We start from the raw sequence: 21,073 nt of genomic DNA, 5'->3' as shown, positions 1-21,073 counted from the left end.
TTTCCGAGAATGAAAAGTGACTGAATTGTGAAGACATTCATCAGTTTAACGATCACTGAACCTTAACTGTGAAGTGCTGGGTGGGTCATACTTGCAGCTGTTGCTGTTATTTATTTGCCTATTAGGATCTAGTGTTTATGTGCTTTTGAGGAGTGCAGCTATGGCTGTGTCCCGTAGCTTAGACATTGCATGTTCATCCTGGTTGTCTTTAGTGACAGATGTGGCGCTTCTTTGATGGGTACTAGCTCCCCGTGGTGAAATTCAGCCTGTTGTGTGGAAAATGGTCACTAGCTCCCAGCCAAGTGCATCGTAGGGCATGTAGCTAGTTCACCTGTAGTGCTTCTCGCCTTGATGTACCAATAAAATGCCTTGATTTTATATCAGAGTAAAAAAAACAGCTTTTTGTGATGAATAGCTATTATTTAGAACAAAATTAGAATTCTACCTGAAGTCAGATTCTTGGAGTTTTTTTATTGTTTTTTGTACATTACATTACAATATATTATATTATTCCAGCTAAAACAAATGAAAAGACATACTGTCTTTATCTACTACTTCCTGTTCAGCTTACTGAAACTACATTCTCTCATAATGCATTTTTTTCCTCCTGCCCACGGCAATGCTAAAGGCAAGCATTGTAGTCTGGGAAAATGAGGCAGTGAGCGAAAAGAAAATAATGATCACTGTTCATTTTTTAAAAGATTTATCTTAAATTCAATAGCTTCATATGTGCAGGACAGCCATGTGCACCTGTTACGAGAGACTGTATTGCATTTGGGCTCTGAACCCCATTTGGTCTGTCTGCTGGAGTGAATGGTAGTGATGCTGGGTTTTTTTAAATTTGGAACTTGCTGATATGACATTTAAGGAAGTGTTACGGTGAATTATATTATTTTTTCACAGGCACACACACACATATATAGATTTTTTTTTAGTGAGTTTAAAAATATGATTTTTGGGTAAGATTACTCTTTAATATTGACTGATTGTTTTAACCAGATGCCCTCTGAAGTTTTTTTGGGTAGGAATGGTTGTATGATGATGATATTGTTGCGAATTCAATAAGCCATGCTATGTAATTGTCATTACATGGAATTACAAGGAATGAACACAATCTCCTTATCCACTGTCTGGGGGGAGTTGCAGTGTTTAGTACTGGGGAGTGTGGCATGGGATATTTATACTTGTCCAGTGTGCTGTTCATTGGACGCTGTTGCATAACAGATGTGGGAATGAAGGGACGCTGCATTGTCTTGACCTTATTTATTTCCCGCTGGTTACTTGCGTGAACTGTTCTCATCGTTGTCTGGGAAAGGCTTTCCCCTCTCGATGCTTCGATGTGCTTCTTTCATTGGTTCGCTCCTAGTTCCTCACTGTTTTTTCCCCCCTGCCTGCGCTACCTCGGCTTCCTGCGCTGCCCTCCATTACTCTCTGTTTAAAGCAGAGGAGCGTGGCCCTGCCCTGTGGGGACGCTGCTGGGGCTCTCGGTTTGGCCTCGCTGCGGGGACGGAGGCGTGCTCTCTGCCACCGCCGCTGGGCTACAGGTCTGCTGCCCTGAGGCAGACACAGCCGCTGGCAGTCAGGGGATCAGGGCGCAGCGGACGGGTTTGGAGGGGGGCGCTGAAGGCGGTCGGTCTCCCGCGTCCCTCCCCTCTATTCCTCCGCCACTGGCCGCCGTGCAGCAGTCCTTTCTCCAGCTGCTGCCAGGAGAACACAGTGACCTCCGATTGGGAGATTGGCAGCCACGACTGAGCGTAAAGTGGGCGTCGCCATACGTTCAAAGGAACTGACTGACCACTGGAGGCGGCACTGCGGCAACACCCCTACGCTTACCTCGCAAACTGCACCAACATGCCAGCGTGCATACATGGAACCTGGCAGCATTTTGTTTTGTAGCCTTCCGTTTCCGGCATGTTTTGGCTACCATTTTGCCTGGCCTGGCTGTTTTGGCTCACCCTGGTTTGGCTGAGCCTCTCCTGCGTTTGAACGGCGTTCCTGGCACGCGGCGCGCTGGGGACTGGAGGATGGGTGAGCCGTGGTGCAGCACAAGCCTGCTCAGCGCCTGCCTATTTTTACACTTTCGAGATCATCTCTCTCGCTGATGCTGCAACGGTTGCTAAGCACCCCCTCAGCTGTTGCTGTACAGAAGGGTATTTCTGTGTTAAATGGAGGAATTCCACTTCGCCACTGCGGATGGGGGCGGGGGGGGGGGTTGGGGGGTTGGGCACTGGAGGGGCCGTCTCTGCCTGATACCACTTCCAATCTGACCGCCGTGATGAGCTCATAACAGTCACGACACTCACCCCGCCGCTTGTGTACAGGAGACATACCTCCAAGACGCGCATCCAGCACTACTAAACTGGCAGGGGAAAGGAGTGTGCCGTTCAGCCTCCATGATTGCTGCTTGTCTGTTCCCTGTATGTGCGTTATGTGTACAGCCTTGCATCTGCTCATGTTCTTCAGCGTCTGATAATTTACAGATCTACACCTCAACTACTGAAACCTGCATATTAATAATTTTTAAAAAATGTTATTACAAGATGATACAGCCATTGAAACATGTATTGAACATGTGTGCCTTTTTAGTGCTTTAGGAAATGAGATGTACTGCATGCTTTTAAAACATAATTCTATTTTTGACCTAATCTGTATCTGATAAAATCATTTTTCAAAAATTGAAAAGCATCTCTACCTTGGATTCCATACAGTGTGGAATTTTGTTACCGAGTCAGAGGAAAATGTGAGACATTTATGAAGAGATGCTTCATAGGCTTTTAAAATCCTAAATGCGTTTTTATTTTTTTTATTCATGGATCAAAATATGTCCATACATAAACTTGTATGGTTAATAAATTGTTGCTGTTAATGTTACTATTGTTATATATCTTCAATCTGGAAGCATATAGACTTATTTTATTTGAAATATGCTCTTTCAACTATTAAGGCAATGACTGTATTTAGTCCTAGCAAAATTACTGCAATTTAGGTTTAAAATGGGTGATTTGTGCACTTGTGTGCATTTGTGTTTTGGTTCATTCTAACTCTTCAGTGGGGCTGTGAATAATCTTTTAGAATTCCTGTTTTCTGCTGTGCTGGAGATTTCACTCAAAGGAAATTAGCAGCATATTCAGCTAGTTTGTCAAAATGGCTGAAACACCTCTTCAAATGAACACATCCAGCGTCCTTCATAAGCTCTTATTCTGCAGGCCATTTATTTTAGCTGTCATTTTATCGTGCAACATTTGACTTAATCCTCGCGCTTTGTATTTGAACACTTCGGATTAAAGATTATCTTGATTGCTCTGGTTTTAGCTGAATGCTGGTGTTTCTGAGCATTTTATTTTCATCAATACGAGGTTGAAATGAATGTAGATTAATGAAATTTTTTAATTTTAACTTTGGTGATTAACCAAATATCGGTTGTTTATCTAGACTGTAGGAAACCTAGCAGCAGAGCGAAGGGCCTCTGTGAGAGGTTAGACGCTGCTCCAGTTTTAAGAGCGTAAGGCTCTCTGAGGCCTGCTTCATCCGCTCGCTCGCCGAGCCGCCAGCGCGGCGTATCCGCTCTGGCCCTTATGAGTGTTAATTAGAAGCGCTGGGGGCAGGGGGATTTGCCGCCACGCTGGAGCCTGTTGTCGCTCTCAGATCTCCTGAGAGTGGAATCTGGAGATTGTTAACATGGTCCAGAGCACGTTTCGCCTTATCCTCTTTGCCATTTTCCGTCATCTGCAGAGGAAGTCGTTTTGGAATACACACACAGCGGAAAACGTACAGTAGAGTGTGACATAAGACAGGTTGCGTCCATTTTATTCCAGCGTCTGCAATTTGTACAGTCCCCCCCAGCACCTGCTGAGAGTTTTAATTTTGATGTTTATGTCAGTCTGTTTATGCTCTTTTTGGACCAATTACATGAATGGAACACCTGTGTTTTCAGAATTATAATATTTCACTCTCTGATGTACAAACAATGTCTGTGTGGATGTGCTCTCTTAAACTGGCAAATGTGTGTGTGTGTGCGTGCGTGCGTGCGTGCGTGCGTGCCCTTTATTGAAATGGAAATGTCTATCAAGCATTAAGCATCTTTGTTTGTATCCACAGAGAATCATTATTGGATCTGTTTGTACAGGCTGTGCACCTCTAATCCAAAGTGTCACATTGTGCTGAAATTTACTCAGAAATTCCACTGACGGGAAGATTGTAGATATTTTTTCCCCCACTCAGCATAGACATTAGTGGCTACACAAAGACCAGGACAAATCTCGCATTATGATATTGCATTTTCACAAAATGATCATTTTATAATGGTGCGAGAGCAGAGTGCTCCTTTGTAAAGTCATGGAAGAGGGCTGATAATTATGCACTGGGGACAAGGTCGATAATCTCATAAGGATTGCGTAACTGCAGGGAAAGCGCTCCTATATCGTGATAGTTTCAGTCTGTTTATTCAGCCAGTGATTATACATGACCTGCTCAGTTATTGAAATAGCAGGTTTCCCAGCAAATTGCAGAATTGAATATGCAAATTGAATATGTAAGCTCCTTAGTGTATGGTGTCCCGTCACTGTGGAATGATGTATGGCCCTCCCCTGAACCCCTGAAGACATCCAGTGGGTTTCTGGGATTGTTGCTTTTTGTTGTATTTGGCAGCCAAGTAAGCTGATTTAACCACTTTACGTAGAAGTTGTTCCATTAGGTCCCATTTTATTTTGATGCCCGACGCATGACAAGCTGAAAGTTAAATCCCTGTCATTATCTCCCTGACTGCTCAGCCAGCGTCGCTGTGAGGCGTGCTCAGTGCACACTCTGTGTTCTCTCTCAGAGAAGAGAGGGCAGGACTGAGCTTCACACAGTCCCCGAACCACACGTTCTGTGTACAGTCAATGCATTTCAATTCTGCCCCTCTGTTGCCGAATGTGCTATCCGCACTGGAGGCGCACGTGTTGTTATTTTCCATCGCGGTTGATGCTCGGACGGAGGCCCTGTGTGCACGAATGCGATGCGATGGGGAGCAGGGCGGGGGGAGGCTAACCGCTGCGGTTCTCTCTGGCCCCGCAGGAACGTGGAGGAGGCGGCGCGCTTCCCGGGCCTGCCCCCCCGCCGGCAGCTCACCTACCAGGCCAAGCAGATGATCGCCAGGGAGATCGAGCTGGAGAGGATGAGGCGGGCCGAGGCTGTGCTGCAGGCACGCAACCCGCAGCGGGTGAGACAGACGCTGCGCCGACGCCGCAGGGAAGGACAGACGCGTGCGCTGTCGCAGGCTTTCATTAGAGAGAGAGGCACACTGTGTACACATGTGCACGCACACACACACACACACACACACACACGCGCACAACATATTTAACACACTAAAGCAGGTTGCAGTTCATCCTTGCGGTGCTTCAAAATTAATGGAGCCCTTAAGCCAGCATACTTCATACCCCTCTTCTTACCCCTCAGTACACATGTTCATGTTTTTTGTTTTTTTAAAACATAAATTTGTTCCACTGTTTGTAAGGGGGTCTTTATGGTCAGTCATCTCTTCTAAGGAGGAATTGTGTGTTCATGTGAGCTAATTCCCCTAGACGTCCATTAAAGATTTATTAGGAGAACCATGTTTTATTAAGCAGCATTTACTGGGCTGGTAGAGAGGAAGGAAAGGGATGGGACTTTGTATTTCTCTCTTGTGAAAAGTGCCCAGAGGTCAGTTCTTGACAAAACATGAGAAGTAAATCTCAGATGTACTGTATGTTGTGCAGAGAATAGTCTCGATGGATGTTCAACTATCATATTCAAACTTTAGGTGTAAATATTTCACTTTAGGCCACACACTTCACATAGACAGAACAGTTTATTGGAGAGGATGTGTTTTGTCCAGATTTATGTATTTTTAGCCATGAAATATATATTAATTCTGCTTCAGCAAAAAATCCGATTTTTTTGTTTCGTTGTTTCTTTGAGTAGAAACAAAAAAAAAAGTTTTTCTGTCGTAATGATTTCATGAGGAAATGCAGTACCCTACCTGTATGGTTTGCCCCAGTCGCGTAGACCATGCATGCCAGGATGAGCCACTTCTCTGCAGCTCAAAGCTTTCCCGAGAGTGGGAAGGATTACCTCATCGCTCACTCTGTCTTCCCTCTTTCCTCTCCCCTCAAAGTATGCGGAGAAGAGGGGCTGGTTATTTCTGTAATGCCTGTCCATGAATTGTTAATGCCTGTGGATTGCCTGGCTGCGCTTTGCTGAGTTTCTCCTGGTTAATTAGGCCTGGGGGACAGAGGGAGAAAGAGAGGGAAGGATGGAGAGAGGAGAGCGGGGTGGTGTCACCAAGGCAGGGAGTTGGGGGAGAAGGCTGCTCCTGCGAGACCGGCCCATTTGCGCAGTGTTTTGGATAAACAGAGCCCGCAGGTGAGGTGCGGGCGGCGCCGCCCGTTCTGACGGGAGACGCAGCTGCCGCACCCTGAGGCCTGATGGGCGGAGGGCCGCTCAAAATCTATATCCTGGCGCGCCGTAAAATGTGTATCAATAACTGCATCAGCGATGGAAGGGCCTCCTCTCACCGGCCCCAGAGATGAGTCTCCCCCTCCTGTCTGCTGCTCTGATTTTATTTTCAATGGAAAGGTGTCTGATCACTTCAGGCTATTTGGAACTGAGCATATGGTAGACCGGTCTTTTACAGGAGGAGACTCGCACGTCACATCAGAGCCACAATTCAGCTGTGGATACAAGTCTTTGATGAACATTAACTGACCAGATTATTCATCCGTTTCAAATATTGCCTTAGAGGGGCCAAATCCACAGTCCAACATGCCACCAGACCTTTTCAATTAATGGCAAGTTTGCCAGCTATGTTGCAGCTTAGAAGTTTATGTGGTTTTACTGTACTTATTATTTATAATTATTCATATCCAGAGGGCAAGTAGATATGGGGACCAATACATTCAAAATTTTATTTTAAAATACTGCAAATGGTAATTGACCAGGCTGTTCAAAATAATTCCCACAAGCTAACAGCACTGTTTAAAACAATCCTTGTCCGTTTACATGCTTGAGTAGTCCAGTAGACTCATTCCAGTTAAACAGGATCAAATTAGACCACCACTAATTTGAATCACCTTGACAGTTTAGTTTTAAAGGTAACAGAACATGGTGAGTTTGCCATTCGGTATTTTAGGTAATGCAGAGTAGGGAAGTAAGGGGTCAGATGAAGGAGAAAAGTGTTTGAGAGTGCCTTATATAAGGTTTGAAGTGGATAACACTCGTACAGAGGAGAATCGGTCGTGTTGATGTGGAATTCTGAAAAAATGCAGATATTCTGAGGTCTTTTTTTTAAAGATTACAACTGCCAATGACCCAGACTTGAACCACAACAAAATAGTTATTCCTGTTTCTTTGAACCAATCATCTTTTGGTGTCTGACATTTGTATTGTTTATTGATCATAATATTTACGCAGCCGTTTGTAGCATATTGAGAACGAAAGAGAAGGTGCTTAATTTTAATGAAAAGTTGAAAAACCAGATGTTATGGTTTCGCTAACATGAGTGAATAAAAATGGAAATCACTCCTATGGTTCATTATGAGAATTATGGGAAAAATAATTCATTTTATAAAAACGCCGTTGAATTAGTGTAAAACATCAGTTTTGAAATGTCCTGATTCTAAAGACACAGTATTCCATTGGCTAGCTCGACCACTCAGAATTTGGAGAGTAGTTGGGCTTCAGTGCTCTGGGTGATTTGGAAGGGGAATTTTAATAGGAAGTGTACCCCATTATGGGAACCTCTGTAATCATTACCTGAACATGTGGACATTTCTGTACTGTGTGATTTGTTCTTGCTTTGTGTGTGTCTCTGACCATATGCTTCCATGTCAATGAAGAGGAATGAGGAGGAGAAGAACACCGCCAAGCACAGTGGAAGTCTCAAACCAGCTGCCAGGAACCACCAGCAGAGACTGGAAAACATTGTGAAGCAGACAGTGGTGGAGACCAGGGTAAGCCCCTGTTCAGTCTCTTCATTTCAATCTTTGGAAAAGGCTTTGCATAACAAGGAGCACTCATTTGGTTGAATGGTCTATTTAATCAGTGCGATTTTCTGGATCTTTGGAAAAGCGCCTCTCCTGCACAGATGCGTCTGTCATCTTTCCCTGTCACATACTCCTTACCCGCACCCTCTTGAGTAACAGAAGGAGCTTTTTTTTGGACTGGGGTGGAAACGCTACCCTAATTAATGCCCATTTTATACAACCACAGTTAAAAAAAAGGGTGATTGCGTTCATGCCGCAAGACATAATTTGAGTGCTGAGTGGGCCTGATCGCACGGCACTCTGGGAGAGTAATGCGCGCTGTGAAGTAGGGTCTGGTCCACGTCCAGGGCGCTGGGGCGCAGCTGCCGCAGCGTGGCCTGCTTTCGGATGGGCCCTGGTTACGGTGCGTTGCGCTGCCGCGCCCCGAGGGCGGACAGGCGGCGTATCTCGCGCCTGCGGACAGAGGCGTCGGGCGCCCGCAGCCGGTACCGCAACGGCTGCGGGGTGGAAATGAAATCAGTGGGGTGAACTGGAACCTGCACATCTCCCAAATGTGCAATCAGACCGAAGAATGTTTCTTACCACACTGACAAGTGAGGTGTGATTAAGTGTAGTTGAAATATTTTCTTTAGTGTTTTTTTTTAGTGTTCTTCCACGGTAGTCCGTTACACCATTACACTTGAGACACTTCTCATCGTAGCTTGCACCTGCCTCATTAATTATGCTGACGATAATTGAATAAATGTGCTTTCTCAGTGGAAAACGGAGGTGTAAATGATACACCTTGTTGCAGCTCCTTTTCTCGTAGCCGGCACCCTGTAGCCTTCTCATGGCTCTCCCTGCTGCTAAGCAGGTGTGGACTTAGCTAGCACTTGGAAAAGAGGTCTGGAAAAACTCATTTGCTTCTGGAAGAGGTGTCAGTGGGCCAGTAGGGGGCATAGTTCCCTCTGGACTAAATATAAATCCAGTGTCCCAGCGCAGTGTGAGGGGTATTGTGCTAAAGAAGGTGCCATCTTTCAGATGAGACAGTAAACCAAGCTCCTGACTCACTTTGGTCATTAAATGTCTTATGACAATTTTTGATACTGTAAGGGTGTTGCCCCAGGATCCTGGTGAATTTCCAACAAAAAGACTGGCTCTCTACATCTGGCCACCTAATCATCCCCTGCATCTGACTGCCTGCAAAATCCATCACACAATCCTACCTACATTAATTCCCCAGGTCCTCACTGCAAAAGACAATTGAGTTTTTCAGTTGACCTACTTTGGTTAGGTTAAGTCAATAAAATAAAAGTGGTGGATTGATATTTCAGGTATGATGCAGTGGGCTTCACTCTCAGCCCTGTCATAAGTGGTATGATTACAGTGGTGCGGGTGATTGACTTCCCATACTTAATGGTCACCTGTCTACAGCTTAATATCTGCAGATGCCAGGGCAGAGTTAGACTCTGCTGTGCCTGTGCCCGGTGCCAGCTGCATTGGCATGGTGTGGACAAGGCCTGTTTGGTGCCCGTCCTCTAGGCCTCTGTTAGAAGGTTGGTTCTTTGGCACTACACTGCTGTACCATTCGTCTTACAGGAGGGAAATGCTGTTTTGAGTGCTCTTGTGCTGTCCATGCTAACCAAAACATTCTGGTAATGAGAGACATTTTCAGGGTCCCACAGTATGTAATTAGAACAGTAAAGCTTTTACAAAGCTTTGACTGACTCTAAGAGAACCTTTCAGAGCATACATTCTTATTTCTGACTACGTTATTTGATTTAGCAATAATCTGTTGACTAAAACACCTTGAAAATATACTTTCTTTTTCATGAAACTTTAATGAGTTTTTGTCTACAAAAAAATCGACTAAATGCCCTTTCAGTCTTTGTTGACTAGAATTGTGACATTCCAGCCACATTTCTGAGATATTGATGGATTATGGAGATACCTATGCATCAAAATTACAGACTTCATAAATACATTTTATATAAAATAATGTTGAGAATGCTAAGTTACCATATACAAATCATAATACTATCACCAGGGTGGCCTGGCCAAAGTTAAAAATTTTTTTACAGAAATGTGTTACAAAGAGAACATTATAGGATGGAGATGCCCCTCCTTCCCATCTTAAGTTCTTAGTGACATAATGTCATAATGTCATACCCAGTCAACTGATGATGAAGATGGCTTTTAAGATTTCTGAGGGGTATAAGCAGGTGCAGTCTGTATGTATTTGGACAGTGAACAATTTTGTTTAGCGCTGTACACCAGCGCTTTGGATTTGAAATAAAACAATGAATATTAGGTTAAAGTGCAGATTGTCAACTTTAATTTAATGTAGTCTAAGGGTTGCAGACTTCAGGTAGTCATTGATTCCAAAGGATTTACAACCAAGTACTAAATATGACGACTAAGATTATGTTAATTTGTTTAATTACTTTTGGCCCCCCAAAATGGGCGACTGTGTATAAGAAGGGCTGCAAATCTTATGCGTTTCACCCAATTAAGATGTAAATATATGCAAATTAAAGCTGACAGTCTGCACTTTAACCTCATATTCATTGTTTTCATTTCAAATCCAGTGTGCTGGAGTACTAGAACAAAAACAAAAGAAATTTGTTGTTGTCCAAATACTTATGGACTGCACTGTAGCTGGCTGGCATGGTCTGGCTTCCAGCAAGAAGTCATTAGCTAAAAGGACCGACTGACCGTTTCCCTTATATGCCATTCTGAGTAGGTCTGGTTTTGTTGCAGTGTACTGGTTCAGCATAAACATTCCCTAATATGCTTAAGGATAGTCTAACATCTTATTATCCCAAAGACAATGCATTCCTGTTTAGGTATGAATTAAACTTTATCATGGACTCCTGAACAGTGCATTTGTAATGTGATACACTGCTTAAACCAGGGGGGTTAGCCGCACAAGGCAAACGGGATTGATACAAACTAACATTTTCCTCATGGTTTTCTTGTTGCCTTCCATTTTTGAAAAAAAATAAATGTGTTCCTGCAGAGAGATTTCATACTTTGAATCCAAATCTCTGAAGGTAGGCGGGTAGTGTGGGAAGTGGCTTCTAATGTAACCGTTGGCTATATTTGAGCCTCATTCTTTTTTTAACTCTCGTACTGTAAATTTATTTGGAACGGAGCCAGCGCCAGCCCTGCTGTAATAAACTTTGTCTGAACCACTTCTTGCTCCTCGTTAGTGACCCGAGCAGAGGACCCCTGCAATGCATGCGCACATGGTTTGAGCAGCTGTGGCCACTCCCACTTTGAGGGAGCGCTGTGTGAGGTGACAGCCGGGCCACTGCTCTTGGCCACTCCTCTCATGTGGGGCGCTGCTGCTCCCTCGCCTCTGGGTCTGCTAACAAAGCACAGGAGATTAGAGAGCTGTCATCTGCAGGCTTTAATCTCCAAAAAAGGCATGGCTCTGCCATTGCCTCATCAAAGCACAAAGCCTGCCCGTCTATTCATTTACAACTGCAAGATTATGCGCGCGTGTGTGCGAGATCTCCGTTTGAGAGGTAGAAGTGTTGCTGCTATTAATATCTACATTTTCAGTCAGAATGACTAAATTTTTCTTTCATCTTGTAAAGTGCCAATTAGATGCCATGTTAACTAATTGACAGCAATTGGCACGCTGTGTAGGGTAGATTTCTGCGAGTTGGCTGAAGCTAGTTGCTGGAGGGATGAGCCTCGATGTTAAAGTGAAGAAACAGTCTGTCCCTTGGCTCGGTTCAGACAGGAGGCAGTTGCTGGAGGGTGACACGCAAGCTACCAGAACGCAAACATATTTGGCCCACAGGGAACGGATCAGCAGTGTAATGAGTCTACATGGGCGTAACAAGCTCTAGGGCTGGGGCTTCTTTGTAAGGCAATGGAAAACTCCTGACTGCAGCTGCATTCTCTGCAGATCTCACACTGCAGTCTCCAGAACACTCGCTTTATGTCCATCACGGACATTTAATCTCAGTCATTCTCTTAACTGCCCGATAATATTCAGACATTAGCCATCTGGAACATCCCAAGCATTCTTAAACACTGTTTCTAGCATAATCTAAACTCAGCCCCAGCATCCAATGCAAATTTGCGCAAAATCTAATTAGCAGAGAGCAGAACCGGTAGAAGAGGTGTGAGGAATCTTTCCTGTGTTCTAATTTTAGCCCTTAATGCATGCTCTTACCTCCACCTGATTCCCCTGCTACTAAAGTAGAGGAAATGTGAGAGACGTGCAGGTGCTGAACAGCACTGAGAGCTTCTTGCTGTGGCCAGACTCCCGGGGAGTTCTTTGACAGAACTGGATCACGTCCTGTCTGGGGACTGGACCATCCTGGCCCAGTGGGGATTTGAAATGAATGGGAACAGCACGTTGAACGCGCTGAGGAGAGATGCCTTATGCTGTTGAGTTTCATACATGCGTGTCCTTTGGAGCCAGGTCAGAAATATCTGGGACATGGGGACACCCTTCCCCCATCTGGCCTGTATGGAGCTCTGGGCCAGCCGTAGTGGAGGCTCCTGTCTCAAAGACCGACCACCATGTTTAACCTTTGGCCCAAAGCATGGCGGCATGTGACTCATTATTTGATAACCCTCTCTCAGGTTTACACTCACACGGGCCAGATAAAGAGCTCTAATGGTTTCCCAAGCAGCTGAGCTAAGAGGCCGTCTGTTCCTATCTGGAGGAAGACTTTTAACGTGTTAATGCCCCTCCTGGCTGAGCTCCAGAGGACTACTCTACCAGAGCAGGCGGCAGTACCCCCCCCCCCCCCCCAACCCCCACCCCCCGCCCTCTGGCTGTGAGGGTCGTCCACACGCTGTGCGGCGAGCAGCCAGACAGAGACGGAGAGGGAGGACGCAGGAGACGCTGGAGCTGCAGTGATGTGGCAGGATTTTGCCATCTAATCCCAGCGCCGCAGAGAAATCAGGTTAATGGGAGATGCTTGGCTTTAGCCTTATGCCAGCGTGCAGATCCGCTTTGAAGGCCAACGCTGGCGCTTAGGAGACCGTGCCATAATGCCACACAATGTCAGCACAGAACCACTGCCACCGGTTTGTTTACACACCAGGTTCCACTGGCGGCGGAAAGAATTTATATTGCTTTGGGAAATTATTAGGGTTTTCATGCTTCTGAGAATATTTGATGACAAGTTGGAGCATCTTTCTGTGTCCTAATTTTTATTGGGAAATGGGGGGGGGGGTTGGAATTCTTTTATATTTGACAGATAATCTTTTTATTTTGTGAAACAGACCATGCATTTGCCACTACATACAGATTTGTATGGGTATATGCGTGTGAATAGGTGCCCATTTGTTCTTGTGGTTGTGTGCACGCCAATAAATGCCTGTCTTTGCTTTCTCACAAATTAAAAGGGCAGGCAGCCCTAACTGTGAGGTTGTGGTGGCCATTCTGTGAGTATCCTGGCTAGTGCTGATCAGGTTGGAGTCTCTGAAACTCTTGTCTGCAGGCTCTCTGTTGGGACTGAGCTGGGCTGCCCAAGACTGGAACATTATCATTAGCACTTTCTGTCATTGATGTCCTTTTAATTGCAATTTTATTCCAGCCGGAGATGGACTTCTTTGGACGAGCTCTTGTGCCGAAGGAGAAGCCGGTGTCCACTGCAGCGTCGGGTAATGCAGACCAGGGAGGATTCCACGAGTCCTCCCCCTCCTTTTATCTGTATGCTTGTGAATGTAAAATTTTCAGTTCTCCTGCGTGTGCTCCATAAGATCAGCTCTAATAAGATCAGCTTTTAAATGTAGGAAGATTTTTTTTCTTACGGGGTAGCGTGCATGCGAAAGTGCACTGTGATCCTGCATGCATCTGTGAGCATAGCTGCGTGAGGCGGGGCTAAATGAGCGGATTATTACGGGTGGATTAAATGTCATCCGCCGTGGGTCTCCAGCAGTGCAGAGAGCAGTGTGTGTGTGTGTGTGTGTGTGTGTGTGTGTGTGTGTGTGTGTGTGTGTGTCTCTGTGTGTGTCTGTGTGTGTGTGTGTGTGTGTGTCTCTGTGTGTGTGTGTGTGTGTGTGTGGCCGGACAGGGCTGTGGCGACGGGCCGTTGGATTAAGAGCCGTAATCCCACAGTGAATGGAGGAAGACTGGAACGGCCTGTCTTTTACCCTCTGCATTAGTTTGATATCTGACTGGTCTGGGTGGCGAGGAGTACGGCGTGGTGGGGGTTGGGCTCACTTTGCTGATCAAAATCACAGCGTGACGCCGCGGGGAGGAAAGGGAAGTGTGAATGCATGAGGCGCCGACCCCCCCAGGGCAAATGTGAAATTCTTTTCCCTGTAGACCAGCAGCGCGTCACACCTGCCATTCTTTATCCTTGCGCTGAGCTACACTGGGAAGCAGCGTGGAGGACGCTGCTCCAGAGGGGCCGGGGACACTCACGGTGGCCTTGCTGTTTGGGCCTGTGTGGCTTATTCTCATCCATAGGTGAAGAGGGGAAAGCAGTCAGTGTGGAGCTGCAGATGGGCAAAGCAGTGGGCAACAGTGACGTGTGGTTCCGTTTCAACGAGGGCGTGTCGAATGCGGTTCGTCGAAACGTCTACATCAAGGACCTGCTGTGATGCAACATCGGTTCACGTTTGGGGAAAAAGGAAGATGGGTCCATAAACAAGATTTGTCCAGGATCAAGAAAATGTTAGTTATGTTTTTTTTAATGACTTTTGTATGCTGTAAATTGTACTGCAAGTGAATAACTGAAGATTGGATGCCTTCAACAAGGGGAATGATTTAGGATGTCCTTAGTAGGTTTTTCTCACCAAGGTTTTGTTGGTTAACTTGTACAATGTGGAGCCTTCAAACAATGTTTATACCTCATACACAAATAACATGGTTCAAGCTGTCTAAAAATCCTCTACTTTATTCAATATGACAAACGTTTTTGTAAAACATTCAATAAAAAATTGTCATTTATTGCTCATCATCATTGAACTAGTACTTGATCTTATGCATAATTTCTCAAAGCACTCTTACAAGTTATCAAGTTATACATAGCTAGATAGACAGTTTTATAACAAACAAGAGTTAAAACCATAGTCTTGCCTTTCTTCTGAAGTGTCAGCAGTGGACAGGTTGTGCTGTTGAACATCTCGACCCTAGGTATAGCCGGTGTGCAACTACTGCCACTACCCCACACACACAAGACAGTGCAGAGCTTGCTAACAGCTGTCTAACCTCCAGCAGTACATATACATTCTCTTTAAGGAACCAGTGTACAAGGCAGTATTTGATGGTGAAATGGCAAAAAATAAGTTAACTTTTTCCAAACGAGGGACGGAGCGGAGGTCAAAACAGAAGGTTTTACAGTAACATTAAAATCAGACAGAGCCCAAAGGACTTAAGTGGTTCGTCAGTCTATAAATAAATAAATAAATAAATAAGTCTAAAACTTAAAACGCGTTGATACTTGCACACAAATCCGTGTTTCAGTGAATATGCTATATGTCATCACGTCACGTGCATCTGGCTGCGGGAAAACAAACACCCATCACTGGCAGTGTGGAGTCGCCGCTATAAATTTTAAAATGCGCAAGCAGCAGCGACAACAACAAAGTAGAATTGAGGATAAAACTATGATCTGCATATATAGACATAAGTATATCATAAAAGGAGTCTCATTTTCCAATTCTTGCAATGGCTATACAATGATTATGAGTCAGCGTGATTTGTCTTGGTGTTGTTTCATGTCAATGTCAGATGTTGTACATTCGCAGTGAGAGAAGGGGGCGCTGTCCTGCGATGGGGGTGCAGCACAGTGTCGGAGCAGGGGTGGAGGGGGAGGGGCAGTGCTGCTCTGACAAGGCCATTCTGTTAAAGGATGGCACACTTGCCCTTTTCCACCCAGGGGTTGTTCTTCATCAGCTCAGGGTTCAGAAAGGGATCCTCTGGCACCCCGTCCTCAATCCATTTCACCAGGCTGGGTGGCAGAGGGGAAGAATGGTCACCATTGTACCTGGTTGATTTTCCAGGCATTTTCCACCTGTGATCTCTTTAGACATTTCTGTTACTTATAAAACTGCACACTCAAACTTCACACGAAGGCAGTGCGAGACCAAACGTCATCAACACCAAGCTGAATGCTCCCCATTCTTTAAATTTAAAAATCTTGCGCACGTGTGAGAGGTCATGTGTGCTAAGGTGTGGTGTCCATATCTGTGGCTTAGGAGGATGTAGCAGGATCATATTTCATTGTGCTTGGATGTGGCTGTGTGTGTGAGTGTGAGGAGTGAGTACATGTGGGTGCTGGGATACAGACAGTGACTAAGGGCCACATTACACCAGGGCACAAGACAAGAGCCCGGCACTGCTACCACTGCTCACTCCAGAGGAGCCTATCAGATGCTCGGGCTGATAGTGCTCTCTGCCAGGATGTAACTGTTCAGAAGGGAGCAGGCAGAGCACACTGCTGCCAGGAATAAATGTGCTTCAATTCCCATCCTCGTCTCCCATCAAGACGATTACCAATCTGGAATGTCTTTAACATTGAGCAGTGGAGCTTTTATATATCACTGCTGATGTTTCCAGTCAACTGCAAATTACAGAGAGGATGGCTTTATTTTAAAGGTGCCTATTAAGGTAGGATTGTGCTGTATACTCCCGATTTGTCTAATACAAATGGGGGTACAACTTTACACTTTATGTCTGTTGAGAAATGTGTGTGCCCACCCTCACTATATCACTGATATCTGACACGTTGGTGTGATGGAGAGAGGGGACAGAGTGAACTCAGGTAAATGCTGAAGAACAGGGTCTTCCTCTCCTGCTCATTTCCCAGACCACAGGGCGGGTTTGCTCAACTAACTCATTAGATTCGCCAGAGGTCACACAAATCCAGAGGTAATTACTATGATTGGGTGACGGACGGCTTTAAAACCTTGGCATTGCAGCCAAAAAAAAAGAAAAAAAGACAGGGAATCTGCATAACCCATTATCAACTTCGCTAAGTACATTCAATTCCTGGGAGAAGATCCTTCATCTGAGATAACCTATTTGGACAAATGGATCCCAGCACCCCCCCCCCCCCTCCCTCCCTATATGAGCAGAGTGTGACAGCACAGTGGAGTGATGGAGTGAGTGAGCACTGCTTTGGTGAGGCTTTGGCACTGCGGTAGAATGATCCCGAAGACCTGTGTTGCTGCAGTGTGAGACAGCTGACCAAGTTTAGAGAGCAGCAGAATGCTGCCATCCTTATAAAGGGATCCCCGGCATGGCCGAGCGCATATTTGGTAAAGCAGCGTGTCTGTATGGAAGCAGCTGTGGCACTGCATAAAGGAGAGAGGAAAGGCACTTACTCAGTGACTGTTTTGGAGGATTTCTCCCTTTTGAAGGCCAGCTGGTATTTGAGGCTTTCCACCTCCTTCTGCATCTGGGGCAGGTCCATCTCTTCCATTTCGGCAGCCGTGGTTGAAGCTGGTTAGGGTGGTGCTGCGTCGTAAATCACAGAAAAGGCTGCTGAAATGCATACTTTTTTTGATACACAAAGACCCGTTCTTGTTATCGGTCTAATAGACTATGACCAGGTAGGCATTTCCTGTTTGGCAAAAGAGATGGTATCCCACCATTAGGATCAGAACTTACAGAAAATTCCTGACCTTTCAATAACCTCACATTACCACAATTAAGGGTGTCATCCAAAAATAAATAGGCTTTGACAAGTTGATAAATGACTTTTGTCCTTGGGCATGACTAGGGCTGCTTGTGATGTCTCAGTTGGAGCAGCAAGTCAAAAACTCACTCTGCTGGCACACTGCTATCCTCTTTGCCCGAGGGGAGCCCACAGGGCGATAACGACCTATGACTGGAGATCCAGGGCAACTATACACACATGGAGGCTTCAGTTCGTTTGGTTGTTTGCTGCTCCTGCATTAATTTGCGTAGTGTCTTCCTGTGAAGCCAGGCAGCCAGTGGAAACGTGACACCAGTACTTAGACAACAAGAAAATGGCCTCCAGATGCAAAGTAGCTAAAACCTATCTGTAAACCCCTCCCTGCCCTGCCCTCCATAGCTACAACTCCAGCTGAGATGCCAGCTTCTCGTGTTCAGACCTGTTTCAGCTTCTCCTGGAAGCGTCTAGCACAGAGGTGTCAAACTCAATTCCTGCAGGGGTGTGTGTATGCCATTTTTTCCCATCCTTACTTAATTAGCCCAACCCCTTCTTAGTTTCACCCCGTTGGTTACATTTGTTTTGTAAATTATTTGTTGGGATATGATTGCACCATATAGCAATATTTTTACTGCGATTTATTTTGGGAAAGGTGCAGGTGTAAGTATATACCAATTATTCCAGCTGTTGTTGGAATAGAAAAACAGCATGGACATATGCAGGTTTTATACCACTGTGCTAGTAACAGCCTTTTCTAGTTTTCTAACAAATATGCAACATGCCAATTGATTTGTTTCTCTACAAGCATAAAACAAGTCAAGTCTTACCATTGTGCAGCACTGAAACACTGACATAAAGAAGTTTAAGTAGACCCTATGTATTTTAGTAGACTTTAAACAATAATCATTCAAAATATTTCTTTATTCCCATGTAAACAGTTTAAGCTTCTACCTCACGCTATACTGTGTCAGCATTGTCAGCATGACGGATGCTCATAGACAATGGTAAGACTAGAGTAGCTACTTTCAGTCTGTTACAAAATACATTAATAAAAATGGTTGGCCCTAGGAAATGTGGCCAAAAATTTCCCCCCTCCTGTACTCTGGAAAATACCAGCTTGTTTCACGCAGGGTATTTCGAATCGCGATGGTTTATTATAGGCTATTACTATAATTTGTACAACTTGTATAGGATCTATTTTTGGAATCTGCTTCACATCGCCTTATGTTCACATGGAGTTTGAGGGCGTCTGACCGGAGGGATTTTCGCTCTGTTCGGGAACAGACGCGACACAGGACTGTTTGCCCAAATGCGACACTTCAGGGGCGAAGTTTTTAGCACAGGTCCAGGACAAGAAGTAGGTCGCCCGATGATTTAGGTTAGCAGTGCAACACACACACACACACACACACACACATATATATATATATATATATATATATCTCAATGAAAATATAAAAAGTGAAAAATACACGATTTAAAAAAAAATTTTTTTACGTTAATACGAATCGCCAATTAATTTTCTTCTGATTATTTCAGCTACCGCTCCATTTATACTCGCCTATTTAGTTTCATTGACATATCTTTTTGTGACAGTAATTGTTCATCTGCCATAAAATGTTATGTTCCACGGCACCATCACCATCTAGCCTATTTATAGCCCGCTATTTTCTGTTTCCACCCTTTCATGAAACTCGGTTTGTGGGCCTGATTTCTGAGGTAAATTTTGTGCTTATCTTACAGCACGCCGTTGGTTATACTTCTTTAAGAAATTACACCTGATTTTTTTCATGTGGATGCCGACACTATTGACTGATCTTTATGGTGTTGGGGTGGAGTAGCCTATACAGGTCTTCGTCAATACTCCCAGACTTGATCAATTTAGATTGTCCCCCGGGGTTAGAAGTGAAGTGGTTCTGTGTAGACGAAAACGATTCCACTTATACAGAGGTATCTAGTCCTTAACTAATGAATGTACAGAATCAATTAATAAGCTACCGTAACTGAGTGTTAAGGTGACCTGCGTTTCAGAATTATTTAACCATTTACTTAGCATAATGCGAGTTCACATTTAGGGTGATCATCTAACAGTCTAGTAACATGAACTTGAATGATTAAAACGAACCCAGAGAACCAATAATAGAAGGCAGTCTTTAAAAGATAATTGATATGCCTTCAAGAATTTCGCTTTAGTAGTCTACGCATTATAGGCAACGCACTGTAAGACAGTCTGTCTAATTAGAATCGGAGAAAACATAGTTCTGATAAAACAGTAACTGCATTTTCAGTAATTAGGCTATGCATTGGTAACGAGTGAACGCCGGGCTAAATGCTCCTTCTTTCCCTGTTAACGGGGAAATGGTAGGCTAAGCTCAAATCCTCATGTGTAACTATCCACCCGAATCATACGGTATGAGTTGGGGATAGGCTATGCATTAGATAGTGTTCTCCCACACCTTAAAACAGCAATGCCCAAAGACAAGCGACATTCAAGATGGTTTTTCTTTCTTCCGTTCAACAGCCTACAAATGTTTTCCCCTTAAAACACCATAGGCCTATTTCCTATGTTTTTCTTATTTTTGTTTCATGAAAATACCTGTCAGTGCAAAATTCGCTGTCGTGATTTTATAAATCTGTCCATTTCAGTATTACAAGAACATTGTTCTCTTGTTTTCTGTTTATTGCTTACCTTATCTGGTGCAGTAGGCTAAATCGGTAGCCTGGTTGTCCGTTTTGGAGGAGAGACGGGTTTTCTTTAGGATGTGTTCCTTAGAAACTACCAGCTGTCCCAGGGTACCACTTACAATTTTCTCTTTTGAATTTCCGTGAAATAAAAAAAAAACCGTAAATGTATTCGGTTGCCGTTCCTTTACAAGAACTGAAAAAACTCGATACGTATAGTTTTATTTAACCGGTTATCTGCGTGTCGTACCACGGTGTATTCAAGTCTAGTTTGGCTTTTGCTGCAGTGTGAGTGGTTGCGATGCTGTTGTTACTGTGGTTGTGAGAGCAGTGGTGCTGAATGGTGCCTGTGTGCCGCTCTCTGCCGGTATTGAGGTCCTGTGTGCGTGCGTGTGCGCGCGCGCGAATGTGTGTCTGGTTTGGCGGATAAGCCGACAGGGATGCGCGTTTTAAACTCGCAGCTTTTCTTTTCGCTGTGATGACTGCAGTTCCAGAAACTAGCACCCCAATTGACTTTTTGAAGGGGTGCCATCTTTTTGCAGGTGGTTGTGGCAAGGTGGGTGAAACGGATGCACAAGCGGCTGTTCCACCTTATTTTTTTGGTTTTGCTGTAGCTTTTTAAGCATACATCATCGTAGCCCAGTGTTGGTTGCCCACTATTTAATGTTAATATACTTAGGGTATGGCTTATGGTACAGATAGGATTCTTGTTTTACACCCGGTAAAGTTATAAAGTATACCAACATTTCTCTTCATTTAATTTTCTTACCATTGTATTTTCAGCCTCCACCA

General features: G+C 44.6%; 2 protein-coding genes across 2 annotated transcripts in view; one reads left to right on the top strand and one right to left on the bottom strand.

Moving 5' to 3' along the window:
- The window catches only part of chtf18 (CTF18, chromosome transmission fidelity factor 18 homolog (S. cerevisiae)), a 30,467-nt gene extending 15,547 nt beyond the window's left edge, over positions 1-14,920 (top strand). Inside the window, exons 19-22 of the mRNA XM_035403662.1 lie at positions 5,056-5,200; positions 7,857-7,970; positions 13,550-13,616; positions 14,428-14,920. Coding sequence (XP_035259553.1) covers positions 5,056-5,200; positions 7,857-7,970; positions 13,550-13,616; positions 14,428-14,561 — 460 coding nt within the window. The 3' untranslated portion in view covers positions 14,562-14,920. The remainder of the gene's footprint in view (positions 1-5,055; positions 5,201-7,856; positions 7,971-13,549; positions 13,617-14,427) is intronic.
- Positions 14,842-20,689, bottom strand: LOC118220063 (guanine nucleotide-binding protein G(I)/G(S)/G(O) subunit gamma-13-like). Its single transcript, XM_035403664.1, has 4 exons — positions 20,291-20,689; positions 19,912-19,917; positions 17,289-17,463; positions 14,842-15,913 (listed from the first exon to the last, which is right to left on the bottom strand). Exons 3-4 carry the CDS (start codon positions 17,384-17,386, stop codon positions 15,808-15,810), a joined length of 204 nt encoding a protein of 67 aa, XP_035259555.1. The 5' UTR covers positions 17,387-17,463; positions 19,912-19,917; positions 20,291-20,689; the 3' UTR covers positions 14,842-15,807.
- Between the last annotated feature and the right edge of the window lie 384 nt (positions 20,690-21,073).

Source organism: Anguilla anguilla, chromosome 2 (assembly GCF_013347855.1).
Source record: "Anguilla anguilla isolate fAngAng1 chromosome 2, fAngAng1.pri, whole genome shotgun sequence".
Classification (NCBI taxonomy): Eukaryota; Metazoa; Chordata; class Actinopteri; order Anguilliformes; family Anguillidae; genus Anguilla; species Anguilla anguilla.
Note: the sequence above shows the minus strand (reverse complement) of the source record. Positions and strands in the feature narration are given on the sequence as shown.

Coding starts and splice junctions, on each gene's coding strand:
- LOC118220063 (XM_035403664.1), bottom strand. CDS start 17,386: ATGGAAGAGATGGACCTGCCCCAGATGCAGAAGGAGGTGGAAAGCCTC. Junction 15,914..17,288: donor TCCTCCAAAACAGTCACTGA/GTAAGTGCCTTT, acceptor TCTGCCACCCAG/CCTGGTGAAATGGATTGAGG.